We start from the raw sequence: 21618 nt of genomic DNA, 5'->3' as shown, positions 1-21618 counted from the left end.
CGATCCGCTGCAGAACTCTTAAATTCTGACACCTCGGCATCAACAGGAGGTTCGATTCCGGCTTAAATACGTCAGCCTGCGGGACTCAGTGTAAGACCCTCAGGAGAGCTCTTGTTGCATAAACACTTCGTTCCGACTGTACTGTAGTTGTCAGCGATTTTCACATCCGCTTGGTAACAAGCAGCATATTTACTCGCTGCAGTCTGCGTGAAGCGCTCACAGTTCTCTGTATGCGTTTATTACGTACGCATCACCCGTCTAAGTACTGTCTGCTGTGAATATTATTCTTCAGCCTTTATCTTAAGGTAAGCAAGAACTGTTAGTTACTGTTTGCAAAGCAACTTCTACGCTAGGTAATAGACATCTACATTCATATATGTTTGTTCTTTTCTTTTTTTAGGTACCATTCGAGTTACAGGCTTGAACGTACGCATTTTATTCATCCGAGTAACAGTCTGCAGCACGTGCATTTTTAAGGTATGTTTTCGAACTTTGAGTTGTAAAGATAGCTAGGTTAACTGATGTACCCTACACTACATTCATATATGTTTGTTCTTTTTAGGTACGACCGGAATATTATCATTCGAGTTTCAGGCTTGAACGTACGCATTTTATTTATCCGAGTAACAGTCTGCAGCAAGTGCATTTTTAAGGTATGTTTTCGAACTTTGAGTTGTAAAGATAGCTAGGTTAACTGATGTACCCTACACTACATTTATATATGTTTGTTCTTTTTAGGTACGACCAGAATATTATCATTCGAGTTACAGGCTTGAAAGTACGCATTTTATTCATCCGAGTAACAGTCTGCAGTGCGAAGATTTTAAGGTATGTCTGACCTCTATTCGTTGAAACTTGGCTTCTTCCGAACATCGTAACTTTAAGCTAATCATAAATAGTTGTTCTCTTCAATCCTCATGCTATAGACGAGGTTAATCTTATAATTTCAAACACGCACACATAGCTATGTCTGTCTTCAACAGGCTGAAACTTGGTTTCTTCTAAAACATCGTAACTTTAAGCTGATCATAAATAGTTGTTCTCTTCAATCCTCATGCTATAGACGAGGTTAATCTTATAATTTCAAACACGCACACATAGCTATGTCTGTCCTCAACAGGCTGAAACTAGGTTTCTTCTAAAACATCGTAACTTTAGTCTATTGATAAATAGTCGTTCTCTTCAATCCTCATGCTATAGACGAGGTTCATCGTACATCGAGCTGCCGACATGGATTCAGCGAAAAGAAGCTGTTGTAAACTTCCAAAACAATGACGAAGCATGTTTTGCATGGGCGGTGATGTCGGCTTTAAATCCTGCTAAGTCGAATGTAGCGAATAGAACATCATCCTATCCACACTATTCAACGCAGCTGAATTTCGATAGTATAGAATTTCCTGTGCAGATAAAGGATATTAAGCGCTTTGAGGAACTAAATAACATTAGCATTAATGTGTATGGTGTAGAGAAAAAGTCTGTAGTAGGTCCTCTGTATTATACATGTCATAAGAAAAGTACTCATGTTAACTTACTCTATATTGAAAACAGTGAAAATAGCCACTTTTGCTGGATTAAAAATCTGAGTAGACTTGTTAGTAGTCAGTTGTCAAAACGTAATGGTAAAAAGTGGCTATGTGATGGATGCTTGCATTATTTTAGAACTGAAGATCAGTTAACGGAGCATTCCTAGAATAACTGCAATCATGTACGTACAGAGATACCTACTACAGGCAATAACGTTTTAAAATTTACAAATTTTCACAAGCAGATGTGGGTACCGTTCGTGATTTATGCAGACTTTGAAGCCATCCTCACGCCATGCAACACATGTTCACCTAATCCTGACAACTCTTTCACTAATACTACGCACATGCATGTCCCGTATAGCTTCGCGTATTACATCAAGTGTAGTTACGATAGTACGCTTAACAAGTTAGAGCTGTATCGAGGACATGATGCTGCTAAAGTATTTTTAGAAAGACTTGAAAGTGATGCAGTTCGTCTTGGCCGTATTCTAAATAGTAATATTCCTATGAAGCCACTCACCGAAATTCAGTTAAATGATCATGAACGTGCTACAAAGTGTAGCATTTGTGATAGGGAATTTTCCGAAAATGACCCTAAAGTTTTTGATCATGATCATTAACTGGTTTCTACAGATATGCCGCTCATTATAGCTGTAATCGTAAGTATAGAGTTCCTAAATTTATCCCTGTAATTTTTCATAACTTATCTGGTTACGACTCTCATTTCATCATTTCACAATTTGGAGCTTCAGATGAAAAAGTAGATATAATCCCTCAGAATAAAGAGCGGTACATTGCGTTTGCAAGGTCTGTAAAAGTAGATGCTGAGCATTCTATAAAACTGAGATTCCTTGACTCGTTTCGCTTTATGGCGTGTAGCCTCGATAAACTTTCTAGTCATTTACAGCCTGAACAATTTACGGAAATTCGACGCGTTTTTTCCGAAGAAGCGCAGTTTAATTTACTTCGGCGTAAGGGTGTTTTTTGTTATGAATATCTCGACTGCTTAGAACGCCTCGAAGAACGTGCCTTACCATCGAAACAATCCTTTTACAGCTCGCTGAATTCAGCAGATATTAGTGATGATGACTATTTACATGCACAACATATCTGGGAGCAGTTCCACATTCAAACGCTGGGTGAATACTCCGATTTATATTTAAAGACAGATGTACTTTTGTCAGCTGATGTTTTAGAAACTTTTCGCTGTGTTTGCAAGAAAACCTACAGCCTTGACCCATGTCAGTATTTTACTGCACCTGGGTTAAGTTGGGACGCGATGTTAAAACACACGCAGGTGAATTTGGAACTGCTAACTGATATTGATATGGTGCACTTTATAAAATCATATATTCGAGGCGGTCTAAGTCAGTGCAGCGGGCGGTATTCCAAGGCAAATAATAAGTACATGCCGGGTTTCGATTCTAGTCAGGAATCTCAGTATATCGTTTACTTCCATGCTAATTATCAGTATGGGTGGGCGATGAGTCAGCATCGACCGGTGAGTGGTTTCCGCTGGCTAACGCAGTGCGAAATTGATGCTTTACAGCTGCACGCCCTAGGCGATGAAGCTGATAAAGGCTATTTCCTCGAAGTTGACTTACAGTATCCTAAAGTGTTACACACTTCTCATAATGACCTACCGTTCTGCCCTGAAAATATGAAGCCCCCGTACATCGCATCAACGACGAAAATGCTCATTGCTAATTTATGCGATAAATCTAAGTATATCATTCATTACCGAAATTTAAAACAGTGTTTGCAGCATGGTTTGAAGTTATCCAAAATTCATCGCGTACTAGAATTTAATCAGTCACCGTGGCTAAATCCATATATCGATCTGAACAATACTTTAAGAACGAATGCTGTTAACGAGTTTGAAAAAGATTTCTACAAGCTCATGAATAACAGTGTGTTTGGTAAGACTATGGAAAATGTTGACAAACGCGTTGATGTAAAATTGATTAAAAACTGGGAAAATATTAAGAGAAGGTATGGTGCTAACTATTTAATAAGTAAACCAAATTTCCACAGCTGCACCATCATACATGAGAATTTAGTTATTATACATATGAATCGTGTTAAGGTTAATTATGACAAACCTACCTACGTCGGCTTTGCAGTACTTGAATTGGCTAAAACACTCATGTATGAATTCCATTACGATTATATGATGAAGAAGTACGCGCATAATGCGCAATTGCTCTACACAGATACCGATTCGTTTATTTATCAAATCAAAACTGATGACTATTACAATGATATAAAGCCAGACTTGGGTAGGTTTGATACTAGTAACTATCCTGCAGATAATCAATATCATCTTCCACTAGTGAACAAAAAGGTTCTAGGTAAAATGAAAGATGAATGTGCTGGGAATATTATCGATTCATTTGTAAGTACTAAATCCAAGTCATATTGCATAAAGCTCTTAAATGAATTACAAATAAATAGATTGAAGGGGTTTAAAAAGAATGTCGTTCAGAATCAGCTAAGTTTTGAAAACTATAACAGTTGCATTAAAAGTAATCAACCTGTTTTGCATAAGCAAATGTCTGTCATTAGAAGCAAGAAGCACCAGTTGTACACTCATTTAATTAGTAAGGTAGCCCTTAATAGCGATGATTGTAAACGGTTTGTCATTCCAAATTCTACCAACACTCTAGCCTGGGGGCATAGTAGTATTGATAGGTACTACTTTACATAAAGCAGATGTGCGTGTGTAAACATTATGGTAGAGGTGTGTACTTACGTTACGCTGCCTTACATCACAATTCACTGTACATATTGTAGGGAGAGGTACGCTGAGAGCGTAGTACGGCAAGTTTAAACTTGTACATACAAGAATTGCATCGAGAAGTACGCAAACATCACTAGGGTAAAATGATTCAAGATAAAACTTGTACATACAAGATGTAAATAAATAATGTAGAATTGGCATATTCTTTTATTTTAGGTTAGGTATTACCTTCCACCCGCTCCTTATTTGCAAGATAGAGTTTTTGTTTATTACTCAAAGAAGAAAAGCAAGAAAGAAGGTGTTGAGCAGATTCGTAAGTATGTTATTGTCTAGCTCATGTTGAGAAGAGAATTCTTTTTCTAAACAGTGTTTGATTGCAATACAGTGTTCAACAACATCGAACTATAAACGGTAGTATGTGTTCAAGTCCAAACTCGCAATACTCTTGCTTTTTCAATGCACGTTCGATAGAGATGTAGCTTGATAGAGGAAGAACAGCAGTTAGTAAGTATGTTGAGAAGATATTTTGTTTTTCTTTCTAAACAGTGCTCGATTCTAGTTATGCAATGCAATGTTCAACAACATCGAGCACTAGTATGCAGTTCAAGTTGTAATAAGTTTTGAACAGTAGTATGTGTGTGTTCAAGTCTAAATATGCGTCACTGCGGGTATGCGAGCGGATAACAGCTAACGAAATTGCCCCGCATGAGGGCAGCACGGTGCTCTGGTCATTAAAGATAGTGGAAGACAGCTAACGAAATTGCCGGTTTTTTTCCAAACAAGAGCGCGTACAATTTACTACCACCACATTTCAAAGGTAAGTAGCTAAAGATGGCAGCACGGTGATTAAAGCGGTGATTAAAGATGGCGGTTGCCAGCTGTCAAAAAAGCATGTTGATTTGCTTCCAAACAAGAGCACGTGGAATTTGCCGCCACCACATAGAGGGCAGCACTGTTCTCTCTGGATTAAAGATGGTGGATGACAGCTGTCAGAAAATCACATAGGTTTGTAAAGCACGTGGAATTTACCGCCACCACATTTCAAAGGTAAGTAGCTAAAGAGGGGCAGCACGGTGATTAAAGATGGCGGTTGACAGCTGTCAAAAAAGCATGTTGATTTGTTTCCAAACAAGAGCACGTGGAATTTGCCGCCACCACATAGAGGGCAGCACTGTTCTCTCTGGATTAAAGATGGCGGATGACAGCTGTCAGAAAAGCATATAGGTTTGTAAAGCACGTGGAATTTACCGCCGCCACATAGAGGGCAGCACGGTGATTAAAGATGGCTGCTGTCAAAAAAGCATTTTTCAAATTATCCGCCACCACATTTCAAAGGTAAGTAGCTAAAGAGGGCAGCACTGCGCTCTATAGATTAAAGATGGCTGGTGACAGCTGCACGTGGCTTTGTTTATCTCACGCTAGTGAGGTTAAGTTGGTAGCACTAAGGTTTAGGCCCGTCAAGATGGCAGCACTGCCGATGACAGGTGACGAATTTACATCTACTACGATAAAGAGGGCAGCACAGTGCTCTGTAGTTTAAATATGGCGGATGACAGCTGTCAAAAAAGCTCGTGGCTGTCAAAAAGCACGTGGCTTTGTTTACCACGCGCTAGTTAGGTTAAGTTGGTACCACTAAGGTTTAGGCCCGTCAAGATGGCAGTACTGAGGTTAGCGATGCGTTGTTGTCTGTCAAAAAGCACGTGGCTGTCAAAAAACACGTGGCTTTGTTTACCTCGCGCTAGTTAGGTTAAGTTGGCACTACTGAGGTTTAGGCCCGTCAAGATGGCAGCAGTGAGGTTAGCGATGCGTTGTTGTCTGTCAAAAAGCACGTGGCTGTCAAAAAACACGTGGCTTTGTTTACCTCGCGCTAGTTAGGTTAAGTTTGCACTACTGAGGTTTAGGCCCGTCAAGATGGCAGCAGTGACGTTAGCGATGCGTTGTTGTCGATGACAGCTGTCAAAATGCACGTGGCTTTGTTTACAAATTCAAATCTCGCGCCAAAATTCAAATTTCCCGCCAAAATTCAAATTTCCCGCCAGAATTCAAATTTCCCGCGGGAGGAGGCGGCCGAACTCTCCCATTATACTACTCATAGTTGTTTTATCTAGGAAACTCTTTTATTTCTCGCCGGTCAATATCAGCCTCCGCCTTCTTATTACGATCGACTTGCCATATGACTACATTCTGTATACATTTACGCCGCCTGAAGCTGCTCTGCGTCATTTTTATTCGCTGATTCTCCATGTTAATGACCGTCTCAACTGTAACGTAATGGTACAATACCATATTGAAGAAGAGCAATGTTAGAAGTTCAAAAGGCATGCCTGTGATCAGGACCTTCTACTGGAAGCACTCCTATTGAAAATTAAGCCCCGAATGTTTACAGACAATGTAGACAGTTTGACCTTCAGCCACTGCCATACCATCAAATCTTCGTAGTCAGTTGAAACGCCTGAAGTGTTTATACGGTATCAGTCATCATTCAGTGAGTGCCATTTCTCAAGCCTTTGGCACTTATGATGATGATGATGATGATGATGATGATGACAACAACAGGTTAAGAATAATCATATTTGATAAAGTTAAACTATAAGGAGAAATAGGCCTACAGTTCAATGGCACTTCTTAAAAAATAGATGGATACATGGACTTTGATGATCTCACACCAGAAAATCAGCAAGCAAATTTAGCAAATCATGCCCTAGTTTTTATATTTGTACCACTCTTGAAGCACTGGGTACAACCTATTGCAATATATGCAAGTCGCAATTCCACACCTGGTGACATACAATCAAAAATAATAATACAAGTTATTATTCAACCGGAAAATGCAGGGACTCACATTGTTGGGTTTGTGTGCAATGGGAGTCAGACAAATGGAAAAGCTTGGCATAATCTTGGTGTCAGTGGTAAACTCAAAAACTTAAATGTAAGCATTCCAGGTGACCTCTTCTAGAAAGGTTTGAGGATTTTCAGATGCAGTGCATATTCTGAAATGCATCATAAATTTAGGGCGTGTTGATCGTATTGTGTGCCTTGTTGTAATTCGTATTAAAGCAGATGCACTGAAATTCTGATGAAGTGTATTTAATGCATTGTGATGATTTCGTAGTTACAAATAATCCATTAGGATGCATTAAAACATTCGAGGGTAAATTTGTCAATAGAGAGGAAGTTTTCCGTGTACTTGATGAGATATTCTTTCCGGATGAAGCCAAAACTCTGAGTTGGTGGCTATCCTAGTACATTTCTCCATCAGGCCTAGTATATCATTGGAGATATTAAAAGTGCGGTTATGAAACGTGATAAAGCTACTTATTTTATCCGTGATCTAGATAATATTTTCTTCGTTTTATTTTACAAGTTGCTTTACGTCGCACGGACACAGTTATGTCTTATGGCGACGATTAAAGGACACGGTATCAACTGATATACTGTCACTTACAATTCGTATTTACGTCGCCAACGATTTGGGTGTTAAAGTGCTTTATACGAAAATGCATATGCACCAGAGAACTTCAAATCGATTCTCCTATTGAGAGATAAAGATTATCTGAAAATAAACAGATGCAGTATAGCAGTTAAGTGAATCATTATCAGAATCATTGTTATCCGAGAAGTGAAATTCGTGACAAAGTTATGTTTCTACTAATTTCTTCAAGGAGGTATTCTATTATATTTAACAGCGTATGGTAATGGAAAGGTAATTCAAATAAATGTATTTCTAATGTAAATATTGATTTACAGGAATAAGAGCTACGGTCTAGGATGCCTACTATATCTACACCAATTCGATAAATTTCCAACTTCTTTGAAATCATTTAAGAAAGGACTCCACTTGGACGGGAGTCCTAAATTCAGATCAATGATTGATTGATTGATTGATTGATTGATTGATTGATTGATTGATTGATTGATTGATTGATTGATTGATTGATTGATTGATTGATTGATTGATTGATTGATTGAATTGGAACTGCCACTCTTTGAAACGCATCAGATATTCCTCAGGACGGTTAACTTAGAATGCAATCCTATATTATCTATTTCCTGGAACATACTAGTTCATAGAAAAGACTTATATGTTGAAATTTCCACATATTGCTAATCTAAATACAGGCTATTTCTAGATGGTATTCTGTATTCTGTTAGTTATTATTGACAACTGATCAATTCAATACGACAATCAGAAAGTTATGTTTATGTATCACAGGCTTGCTTATGTTCAACTGATGCGTCAGTCATGTTGATTTTGTATTAAGGTCTGATACTATTGTAGATGGTCTTGGTTAAGTCTAAGCTTGTGTAAATCAAGTAATTAACTATTGATCCTTTGTGTCAGAGAGCACCTTAATACAAAAGCGAGTCGCTGTTTAGTGTCTAACGTGTAGGTTTGATGACTGATTTGTGAGAAGCAGTTATGTAAAAGAGGAATGCATTATTGAACCTTGAACTACGATGTATATGCATATTCTGTATTCATCATTCATGGGAAACAGTCGCTAAAAGAAATTTAGATTATTTAAAGTGACCTATAAGGAGTGAAATGTGACAAGACTACGTCGTTATTTTGTAGAACGTTAAAGAATTCCTAGAGGTTGCAGTCTCTTAAAACCTGCAGTTCTTTCTTACGTTGAAGTTGAGAATCTGTGGGCTGCGTCTACCCCTTGTTTATGTTCCTGCTTTGACATTAAGGCTGTATATCTAGAGTCCGAGCTCTAGTTTCACTTTAAAACGCGGACAGCTGTTGACCAACCAATCTGTCTTCTCACATTCTTCGAAACATCTCGAATTTTCGCCTTTTGTCTTCAGTCGTACGGAAGATGTGTCCATAGAAAATCAAACTTTTGCCTTTTAATTGATTATGTTATATACTCTATCTTACTGTATAACTGATTAGACCTCGACCTGCCTAAAGTCGTTTGTAATATTCAGACTTCTGGTCGTATTGTGCATGACCACTTGTAATCAAAACCTCTAAAGAATACAAACCTTTTAGATTTAAAAATTTGCTGTAGTATGTAAGCGTGGCTACTGTACTCAAATGGCCACTCTTGACGTTGATTGCTTCCTGTTCGAGTATATTCAGCTGGATTACTTCACTCAGATACTCGTTCAACATTCCCACAATTAGTGATCATCTACTGTTATCCATCACCGATGTTCGTCGTGTCCTTCGTCTTCTCAAAGGTGACCTACCCTCTGACTAATTTCATTCAGCCGGTTGACCTTCTTTGCTGCTGATTTGGAAACGGCTAATTCATCCGCAAAGACCTGACTACCATTATTATTATTATTATTATTATTATTATTATTATTATTATTATTATTATTATTATTATTATTATTATTATTATTATTACAGGAATATTTCTAAAATTAAAACTGAAAAAACAAGTAAGATTTGAATTTTTACCCTTTTGGAAGTCCTTAATGTTGTATTGTTTCCAACTGCCTACGAGATTACAAGTTCACTTACACCAGGTAAATGCACATTACTGATTTTCCCATTGAGAAAATATTATGCTTATCTCATTCGATTAATGTTTTGTTCATGGTTGACAGGTTCAACAGTTCATAGACCTGTGTGAAGACCAAGCCAAGTATTACAGCACGGACAATATAGCCATCATCATGGGGGACGATTTCCACTACCAGAGCGCGCCTTCCAACTTCCTCAACATGGACAAACTGATACAGTAAGGAGTTCACTTCTGTTATTGCTGTCACTTTGAAGCATGGCAGGTTTATAAACCCGCTCACCCTGTGAGTGGGGGCGGTAGAATAACACCCACGGTATCCCCTGCCTGTCATAAGAGGCGACTAAAGGGGGCCCCAGGGGCTCTGAACTTTGGAGCGTAGGTGGCGACCACGGGGACCTTAGCTGAGTCCTGGCATTGCTTCCACTTACCTGTGCCAGGCTCCTCACTTTCATCTATACTATCCGATCTCCCTTGGTCAACTCTTGTTCTTTTCCGACCCCGACGCTATTAGGTTTGCGAGGGCTAGGGAGTCTTTCATTTTCACGCCCTTCGTGGCCCTTGTCTTCCTTTGGCCTATATCTTCATTTCTCGAAGTGTCGGACCCCTTCCATTTTTTCTCTCTGAATAGTGTTTAATAGAGGATGGTTGCCCAGTTGTACTTCCTCTTAAAACAATTATCACCACCACTTATAAACCCGCCTGGTGGCCGTCAAGTCTGTAACCGTGGTTGATCAGTTCGAGTTCCGTGTTGGCCGGCAGTGTGTGTTTCTAATGACTAATCACTAGATCGCGTGTCAAAAGCCTCTCCGCAGTGTTCAAATGGGGTGGAAACGTTAAGCCTGGAGTAGGCTCTGTGCACTTCATCACCTCGCACCCAGACGCCCATGGGTGCACCAGGCCGGACACTGCCAGCTCTCAAATCCATACGCCAACTAAATAAATAGGATGGTAAGGTAGCTTTTGGGTTTTTCCGATGTGAAGAAAACAAGGAGACTTCGCTCGATGTCTTCAGAAGAGAAAACATGTCGGTCCACGACGAAGACTTCTCTAATAATGACGGTCTGAATTTGAGAATAATTTACCGTAGATCTATTTAAGTGCTTCTCTCACTTCCGGGAGGTTAGTAACGACGCCATATTAGCTCCACTATTCAGCCCTGATTAGAAGCTACTTTATTATGTCTATCGATATGGGCCGTGAAAGCATCTGTCTAAACAAGTAGCGGTTCTTAAGATACTCACTAAAGTCTGAGGGCTTCCAAGAAGATGAAAACAGTTATTCAATCTTTCTTCACATATGCTACTATTAATATTCTGTAAAATCCAAAGATTGCCTATAAAACGACCGTTTATATTAAATGCTGTAATTCTTGCCGAGTACAGTTTCTCTTTAAACTTCGAATGATGTTTGTGGTAATAGTGATAATGATTGTTTTGAGAGGATGTACAAATGGGCGATCATCCTCTGTTAACACTAATCAGAGGAGAAAAGGGAAGACGTCTGACACTTCGAAGAATGAAGGTATCTCCAAGAGAAAAGGAAGGACCGCGAGGAGCCTGAAAGTGAAAGACTCGGTTGGCCTCACAAACCTTACACCAAGAGAAGTCAGGTAGCCCCACTCTCGCAACTTGAGAGCCACTCAACGGAAGAAATTACTGTTTGCTGTAGGGCGTATATCCTGTCACGAGTGAGTGGTTCTCTTGAAGTGCAGTATGGAGTCACCCGGTAATAACGTAATAACCCGCTCATATGTTGCACGAGAGCAGGCATCAGCAGCCTTCGAAAGGCCATCTTGTAGACATTCAGTCTGACTGTTGCATGTGACGGATAACATGAAACCCGGATAAACGTGGGAAAAAGGAAGAGACAAAAAATATACACGTGAAAACTGGTGGTGTGGTTCAACGTCGCAACAACACATTGAAGTTTCTAAGTGAAAATATAAGTTTAGCGCCAGTGGCGTGGCGTCGAAGATTCCTAGCTGTAGCCGCTTTGACATCGCACAACCACCATTACGCCCCTGTTCCAACCCCCCCCCCCCCTGTTCTGCCTTGGACCAACAGCACCCCTTAAATAACCCTATCATAATACAAGATATTTGCAAGGTACTGTACCTGAAAGCAATAAGGACGCAGTTCCTGGACTAGATCACACTGTATACCGACTTATTAAAGAAGCCGCGTACTCTTCCCTAAAGCACCTTCTCTACGACCATGCTCCAATCCGGCTACTTCACACGCCACTGGGGACATGCTAAAGTACTCCTGTTTTTGAGATGATGATGATGCTTGTTGTTTAAAGGGGCCTAACATCGAAGGTCATCGGCCCCACTCCTGTTTTTAATACCTAACAAAACACCTCCCCAAGTAACCAATAAGTCTCTCCTAGTACTACGTAAAATTCTAGAAACTATTTATTTATTTAATCGTATGGTGACTTTATACATTATATATACAAGGCAATATCAAACTTTAAAGTCCATCTTACTAAGCCATTCAGATAGACCGGCTGTGAGAGCGAACGAATCATCAGCAGTGCCAGGGTACGAATGAAGAGGACAGCGTTGGATCAGGTGCTCAATCGTTTGTTTTTCCAGGTTACAATAACACAATGGTGAACTGAATCAACCTCCCTTGTACCTGAAATAATACAACAACCATGTCCAGTCCTTACATCACCGAGCTCGATAGCTGCAGTCGCTTAATTGCGGCCAGTATCCAGTATTCGGGAGATAGTAGGTTCGAACCCCACTGTCGGCAGCCCTGAAAATGGTTTTCCGTGGTTTCCCATTTTCACACCAGGCAAATGCTGGGGCTGTACCTTAATTAAGGCCACGGCCGTTTCCTTCCCACTCCTAGCCCTTTCCTGTCCCATTGTCGCCATAAGACTTATCTGTGTCGGCGCGACGTCAAGCAAATATCAAAAAAAAAAAAAAAAAAGGTCCTTACATCCGGTCATAAAAAAAACCGCCACAACAAATTCATCTCACCTCATACCCGACCCCGTAGGGAAACGGGACAAGGGTTGGACATGTCCAGTCCTTAACCTGTTGATACGGCACCAGAGTTTCCTCTGTAGGTCAAAACCGTTTGGTTTCTTTGTGGGATCAAGATGGTGGGCACTTGTTCCCAATGTTTTTATTGACCACTCATGCTTCCAGCTTTCATTTAGTCAAATCCATCCGCAATGAGTTGACCTGCAGTGACCCTTGCTGGTCTTCTTGATTGCAGTCGCTGGCAGAATTCTTGGTGCAGTGGGAAAGAGGGTGATGCAAAGATTTTCTTAACTTCCCTTCGTAGAGCTTGCTCACGTCCGTAGGTATTATCTCAAATTACCCTACATGTGACCCCCACGTGGTGCTAAAGGTGACATACTAGAAGCCAATGTAGCCCATCACATCTATTCTTATTTGAACCCTCTCCAACTGATCCCACAGTCACAAACAGTTTTCCGCTCACATTACTCCAATCATGACCGCCTTTTTCATATCTCCCTTTACTTACTATCCCGCCAAAAACCATGATGCTCTCATCAGATTGAATATAGAAAAGGATTTCGATAAAGAATGGATTTCGGGATTTATATATGACATTATTACCCGATCCCTAGCCAATAGCCATAGAGTCCACTCTGCTCAGATAAAAATACACAGTAGCCCATCGGCATATTTTGTATTTTCCCCGTTAAAGATGCTGCCCACAAGGAAGCCCTCTGTAGCCCTACTGTATATCCTCTATCGTACTCACATACCACAATCCTGGCGCCGGTAATATTATACCAAGTTACAGATGACACGGCAATCCTTGCCTTTTGAACTAACAACCGCACCTCCCAACCACTCATAAAACTTCCAACAATGGCTTAACCTTCGGAATGTCAACGTGAACAAACCACAATTCATATTATTTTAAACCGCGGATGTACAGTAGATGCCTTCCTACTACCTCACGCCAACTCCTCACCCTCACTTACCTAGGTATCGAGTTTGAAAACAATATAAACTGGGGATTTCACATCCTCCGTCAAATCTGGGGACTTACAGCATCCCAAATTATTAACACCCACACATTATTTGCTCGACCTATCAGCACTTACACCTCCTTATACTAGGTCTTAGTCCTACCCACCCAGTAGGCCTGGACCACCGTTTCATACGCATCGCGTTTAGAAATTAGAATAGAGACCATTAACGATCGAAACACTTCCCATACAATCTTCCCCTACCTCCATTCCATCAGTCTTCACTTCTTTCGCTAGTTGCCGAAGCCATCACCCTATACCCGCTGGCTCGATCCATTCTATTTCAGTAGCCAACTTATTCCCAACGCGGGACTGATGTCATATATGTTAGGCCCCAGATAACAAATAACTCTGCCAAGTAACGTCGCGACGCAACGCGGCAAATGGCAGGCGGTTGGGCAAAGGCTCCGTTCCATAAATTACAGCCTAGGCAACACACAATTCAGGAATTTACGTCGATAACACTGCTCTCAGTTAACATAATAAATTTTGATGAATAGACTAATCACATTAACCTCAGTAAACAACATTTCTCATAATAATTTAGGTAAAAGCAATAATCCCTCTCACTTATTTGACCTTAAAAATGTAGGATATAAAGTCAAAGAGTAACATTATTTCGATCTCACAACCAGAAGAGGAACAGTACTGAAGTAGTGTATATTGTGTAAGATGTCGATACCAAAGACCTCTAAAAGGAAATGGAAAAGTGAAAATAACTAACACTAAAGAAAGAAGAAACTCATGTGAGTACTCACCATATTTCATGTATACAATGTCTTCTTTTTCAGTTTGAAGGTAATATATTATATACATTGTAAATGTAAAGTACACACACATTTTAAACGGGAAATAGCTGGGAGAAATCCTAGTGGCGGCGCGTTGTTGTGAGCCAGGCGTCCGTTTATTTCAAATTCTTAGCCGCTACAGCTTTTGCTTACTCGTCAAATGATGTTTGTGGCAGTGCTGATAGAGGAAGTACCATCCTCCATAGAAACTAATCAGAGGGAAAATTGAATTAGGTCCTACACTTCTGGCGTGAACATGAAAATTCGTTAGGATTCTCAATACTAATACCGTGTCGGTCGGAAGAGAACAACAGTTGACCAAAAGAGGTCGGGTAGGAAAGGTGAAAGTGAGGAGTATAATGCAAGTTAGTGGAAGCAGTATCGGACTCTGCTAGAGGGACCCACTCTCAAAGTTCAGAGCGCCTCTTATGACAGGCAGGGGTTGGCACACCATCCTGTGTGTTAAACGGATATCGATACAGGACTCACAGGAAAAGGTAGGAGTTATTTTGTGGCTCTCGGTACACCAGAAGATGTTCTGAAGAGTTTTACGGCAACAACGTCAGTAAACACCTGACTACATACTGTACTGGTCCTTAGCCCACGGTCCGTAGCATTGTTGGGAAATACTGTTTTGGGTTTTCCCCGTTATTTGAACCCGAATAGCACTGTACGTCTCACCCACCTAGTTAGAATAACACCCACGGTATCCCCTGCCTGTCGTAAGAGGTGACTAAAAGGGGGCCCCAAGGGCTCTGAACTTTGTATAGGGGGTTGGCGACCACGGGGCCCTTAGCTGAGTCCTGACATTGCTTCCACTTACTTGTGTCAGTCTCCTCCTTCGGTCAACACTTTCCGACCCCGACGCTATTAGGGTTCTGAGGGTCAGGGAATCTTTCATGTTCACGCCTTCGTGGCCCTTGTCTTCCTTTGGCCGATACCTTCAATTTTGGTAGTGTCGGATTCCTTCCATTATTTCTCTCTGATTAGCGTTATATACACGATGGTGGCCCCGTTGTTCTTCCCTTAAAACAATAATCACCACCACCACCTCGCAGTTCTTGTGCATGGAATATTTGAAATGCACATTGATGACGGGTCCCGGAGACCTCCGTTTTACTGTGACCAGCAGTGGTTGACTCGCCCCGGATATCTCCGTTTTTACACATATGCATCGCTTGCGCTACAGGTTGGCTAAATTTTGAACTTCTTGCAAGGATCTTAGAAGTGTGTGAAGATGTACAGACAACTACAACACGGTTGAACCCGGAAATTAAATGTAATAATTCTTGCAAGGATTCCTTGCAATAGTGGGATCGTAGATGTTAGAGCCGGAATATTTTCCCACTTGTAAGCTCTTTGTAGCCATGATAACTACATCTAACAAGACCGATTACAATATCTCCGATCTTAATACTACTATCGATTCGCGGGAAAATGGTGGAATTCGTGTGTGATTCGCACATGGTTATGTCTGTTTACAATGTGTTTGGAGGAGAATAAGTACTATTTCATCCGCGTTATTGAAGTATAAAATCAATACGCATTCCTTAACGACTAATTCATATTTTGTAGTGTTAAGAGATGGAAATAATTGTGCATAATAGAGTCTATTGTTGTGCTATAACGGCTGAAGAATTTTCGTGCTGCATACTAGGTTGTTGATTAAATTACGAGGGTTGGAACTTAAATAGTGGCAACACTGGTGTGGAGACGCTATGCAACGGAATCTAATATTGTCGCTGATAGCACACGTTGGTTACATATCTACCTTACCTCAGAGCAAATGGACTCGCCCTTCCCACATCACCTGCGTGCGCACACGCCAGGGAAACACAGTCACTTGTGAGCGAGCGGTGTAACGTAACGTTGTCACTATGTTTCCCAAACAGGAACAACGGAGTTGGATCAAGATTGAATGTGCCAGAGGTCTTACAGCACGACAGTGTCATCAAGGTCTTCAAGAGGCCTTCGGGGAATCTGCATTACCTTACAGAACAGTGGCGCGTTGCGTAAAAGCCTTCAACGATGGTCGGCAAACTGTGGCGGACATTCATCGGGCAGGTCGTCCTACAAGTGAAGAAGAAGTGCATGCTCTTAAGGACTTAAGTCCTTGTGACTTCGATTTAATTCCGAAGATGAAGGAACCACTTCGTGGCATTCGCTTCAGAACTATTGCAGAGATTCGACAGACTATAGACCGCTCCATTCGCACCATCAACGGAGCAGGCTCTGCTAAAGGTATACCACGACTTCCACATCGCTGGCAACGGGTTATACACAACGCTGGTGGCTACATTGAAGGACAGTAAAGGTTGCTAACATGTAACTCTTTTGTATCTGTTGTAAATAAATAGTTGCCACTATTTAAGTTCCAACCTTCGTATACTGATTACACATACTTCAATTTTATATTTCCTGGATATAAAGCTTCAAGGGAGAAACAGATAAGTGGTGGTGCTGGTGATTATTGTTACAAGAGTAAGTAGAACTAGGCAACCATTCTCTATATAACACTAATCAGAGAGAAAAAAAGGAAGGGGTCCGACACTTCGAAAAATGAAGGTATCAGCCAAAGGAAGACAAGGGCCAGGAAGGGCGTGAAAATGAAGGACTCCCTAGGCCTCCATACGTAATACCGTCGGGGTCGGAAAAAACAAGTGTTGACCAAGAGAGGTCGGATAGGATAGATGAAAGTGAGGAGCCTGGCACAAGTTAGTGGAAGCAATGACAGGACTCAGTTAAGGGCCCCGTGGTTGCCAACCCACGCTCCAAAGTTCAGAGCCCCTGAGGCCCCTTTAAGTCGCCTCTTACGACAGGCAGGGGTACCGTTGGTGTCATTCTACCCCCCCCCCACCCATAGGCAGAAAGAGAGAGACAGAAACAGATAATGAATTTGCACCAGGAAAATTAAGTCAAAGGCCAAACTGTTTAACGCATCTAACCAAGAGTGCTGAGTATTCTAGGGAGACGAGTTGAATTTTGCCAAGTGTTGCGAACAAGATTTGATCTACTTTTGATAACCTCAGAACAAACTTAACGTAATAATGAAAGATAGCAGTGTTCTTTACATTAAGGTACACGATGATGATAGATTTGACGATATGTACCAACGAATGCCTGTTTCGAAGTGTAGAGTACCTTAAATGTGAAGGTGTTTTATAAGAAAATAGGTGTGTGCCAACCGAGACCTTCTGTATAGCAGCTATCATAAGCTGTACAATTTGGTAATTCAGTTTACAACTACGAACATCTTTTTACCTCCAATAGAATTTATATTCTAGTGCATATTTTAGAAGATCCCTTGATTCCTGATAGTGATATGGATATAGTTAGATGTAGGAAGAAAATGATTTGATTTGAAATTATATTGGAATCATTAGTTTAAGCTTAGGGTACAGTTACTGCCAGAGTTTCTGATAGAGGCTGCTACAGTTTCTTACACAGGCCTATCAGTTAATACAAAGATCTAACATCATGCATAATTCATCATATATATCTTTGATAGAATAGGTTCGTACGAATACTATGAAATCTATCTACATGCGAGCAGGAACTCCTTGCATCCCACATCTACCGAGCGGCAGAAAGTTGCTTTAGCTATGAGCTTTATCATAACATTATTGTGGCATTAGAGATTTTACATAATGAATGTACTCTTATTTCTGAAGGCACTAACTAATTTCTGAATGTAATATCTAAATAGTCGACCAACAGAGATGAGCCAAGCCTATTTGCTCACATTAACTAACTTCGAATTTTCTACCGTAGCAATTCTGTCTTAATTTTTCTCTAAGTACTCAGTTAGGATTGCACTGATGGATATCTTCAGATATACCACCGTCGGGTACCTTAAGCTATCATCCTTTATTACTAATTATGTTACGTGGAACTAGCTAGTTGTCATGAACCCATAATTCTACCCTGCTAAATATTGCAACTAGAAAATTACAAGTACAAGATGCAACTACGAGTGCAACCATAATTCTTTACTGCAAGCTCATCTCACATTCTGTGACATCACAACTCGCCATGGGCAGCAAGCCACCCATTCGAGCGATCTCGGAACACTTCGATTGACATCGAGTAATAAATAATTAACTTCCACATAATAAACCTTATTTACGAGAGATTTCGGCAATATCATTAACCAAGAAATAACTGATAAAGAATGTTAATGATTATTTAATGAAGCTAAAATCCACAGGGTGGAAATTTATTTAGTTAAGCCTGGAGAAAATCTGGTATCCATACTGGCAGATTAGAAACACGTGCCAAGGTCACGCAATCAGAATGCGCGCGAAATCATCTACAAGAAATTAATTAATTTTCCCGTTAAAGGTACGGGAAAAATTAGCAAACAATACAATCATGGCTTGGAATTTAGGTGGAATTTTTGGGGTAAGTCTCAAAGAAATCGGTCCAGTGGTTATGAAATTCTATGATTACACCACAATACATCACGACCAGGCAGGCGTCCCTAGAAAAACTATAAGTATCCCCACTTATGGACAGCAGCACACTCGCTTTGTCATTGTTAGCAAGGGCCGACCTACGTCGCCTTAACATCAAGTAGAAGTCTTGAATTGTTCCTTTAATAGACTTGTGAGATTTATTGAGTTAGTTGGCTCGAGATAGAATATTTTACCAAGTGGTAAACTGATAAAATAAAAAGGTATTCATTGAAATAGTACAGGATTCCCTGGACTTCTCAAATGGAAACAGCGAATTCATAGACAGTCTTCGTGAATTACGGCGTATTAGTGATGGGTCGTTCATGAACGAACTGACTCTTTTGAACGACTCATTGAAGAGAGCTAGCTCTTCAATTACGAGTCGACTCTTGTATGAGCTAGCTCCCTCCTTGCTCCCTGAGAGCTAGCACGAACCGACTCTTTTATCAACAGCGACTCCAAGAAAGAGCTAGCTCGTCACATCGACTCTCGTTCATTTCTAGCCAATGCCATGCCTCAGATAATCACGTGACGTACAGAAGCCGCTTTCTTTTTTATAGGCTGCCCAGTGTAGCCTCTTCCCGCATTCAGTCAGTGGTCTGAGTGCAGTGGTTGTGGTCTGTTTGTTAGGTACGTTTTTGTGCCATAGTTCTGGCAACTTGCAACGTAACGAAACAATGAAATGAAATAAACAACATGTTATTGAGCAATACTTACCTGTTCACTTCCTGTATGCACTCATAATCTATGAAGGATGTAGGGCCTAGTATAGATCCAGTAGGTTAGGAGCAAATAAACGACACGAAGTTCGGGTTAACTAACCTCAACTAAGCACGAACAAACAGTCGCTATCCAGAATACTGAATATACCACTCGGCAAGTAGAAACGGCGTAGTTTTATTCTGTCTGAAATAATTAAGAAATACTCTGACAAATCCTCACCTGTTTCTTAAATGCGTTCGTAGTTATGAATTAACATATTGCCAAAATCTTTCGGTTTTACGGTACAGTGGATAAAATAATATACCGTAGTTTTTAATCAAATTAAGGCAAATAGAAAATAACACTAGTTTTGGCTTTAAAATATAGGCTAAATAACTCATACCAAAGTGTATACCGCAGTACATTTTCAAATAATTATTTATTGACGTGTAAGAAGTCCGACTCCTTAGCTGGATGGTCAGCACTGAGGCCTTCGCTGCAGAGGGTCCCGGATTCGATTCTCGGCCAAGTCGGGAATTTAATTCTTCTGGCTCGGGAACTGGGTGTTTGTGTTTGTCCAAACACTTTCCTCTCCATATTCAGACAACACACCACAATACCAACCACCATAGAAACACGCAATATTGATTACATCCCTCCGCATAAGGTTAGCATCAGGAAGGACATCCGGTCATAAAACAGGGCCAGCCGGGCCGAGTGACTCAAACGGTTGAGGCGCTGGCCTACTGAGACCAACTTGGCAGGTTCGATCCTGGCTCAGTTCGGTGGTATTTGAAGGTGCTCAAATACGTCAGCCTTGTGTCGGTAGATTTACTGTCACGTAAAAGAACCCCTGCGGAGCTAAATTCTGGCACCTCGGCGTCTACGAAAACCGTAAATGTAGTTGGTGGGACGTAAAGCCAGTAACATTATTACTTATTATTAAACAGGGCCAAATCCACATTTGCGGAACAGTTCGCACCCGCGAACATACAAGTGTGGGAAAAGTGGTCGAAGCGGAAGAAGAAGAAGAAGTAAGTTTAGATAGTGTAAGGAATGCCAATATATCGAACATATACGACTCATACGGTTTAATCGTTCTTGAAAAAAAATAGAAGAGAGTGTGACCATACTGTACACGAAAAATAGGCAAAATGCTATGCGTACTGTAGTATACTTGGTTATATGTACATTTGTGCTGATAGTAGTTTCCATTACTTTCGTTAAAGATCGCGTTTAATCAGCTATGTTTCCTACGCTGTATTAATGAATGATAGAATCTGTTGTTCCAACGCGGAGTGTCGAAAGAGGATATTCTGATGACATCTTTTGAGTGAAATGTAAACTACGTGCACAGGAATAGAGATTCTTCTTATGCTTATCTGGATTGCCGGGGTCGAACGGAAGTATTGCCAATATCTCGAACATACGTCCCGTACGGTGCATTCAATCTTGAAAGACATCATTTTAAGGAGAATGGAAGTTAGGCAAAGTAATATTAGATGTCATCAATCAACACTGTATATTTGTGACACGTTTCTTCGTTACTGTGTATAAAACTTTATCATTGAATTAATTGCGAATGTTGGCAGCAGTGTACATTTATTTTATTCCAAGAGTAGCGTACCAAACTGTACATTGTGTTGCCATCTGTTGTGGAAAAGGTGAACTATCTCGCGCCATCTCGCTCCTTCAAAAAGAAAATGGGAGTCATGATTAATCTAGAAAATGTAAAATCACGCTATTTTTGGCGTTTATGAATAAATAACTCATGGCTTAGTGTATACCATAGTAACTTACATCCCATTACATTCTTTAACAATTATTTATTTACGCGTAAGTATTGCCAATATCCTGAACATACGTCTCGTCACGGTGCATTCAGTTTTGAAAAGCATCATTTTA

The 21618-nt window shown here is 40.5% G+C and overlaps 1 protein-coding gene across 1 annotated transcript in view; it reads left to right on the top strand.

The window, feature by feature from the left end:
* Positions 1-21618, top strand: part of LOC136878949 (lysosomal alpha-mannosidase) — a 344628-nt gene that overhangs the window by 140736 nt on the left and 182274 nt on the right. The window contains exon 8 of the mRNA XM_067152580.2: positions 9832-9965. Within this exon, the coding sequence (XP_067008681.2) occupies positions 9832-9965 (134 nt within the window). The remainder of the gene's footprint in view (positions 1-9831; positions 9966-21618) is intronic.

The sequence above is a fragment of the Anabrus simplex genome, chromosome 8 (genome assembly GCF_040414725.1).
Source record: "Anabrus simplex isolate iqAnaSimp1 chromosome 8, ASM4041472v1, whole genome shotgun sequence".
NCBI lineage: Eukaryota > Metazoa > Arthropoda > Insecta > Orthoptera > Tettigoniidae > Anabrus > Anabrus simplex.
The sequence above is the reverse complement of the archived record's forward strand: the minus strand, read 5'-3'. Positions and strand labels throughout refer to the sequence as shown.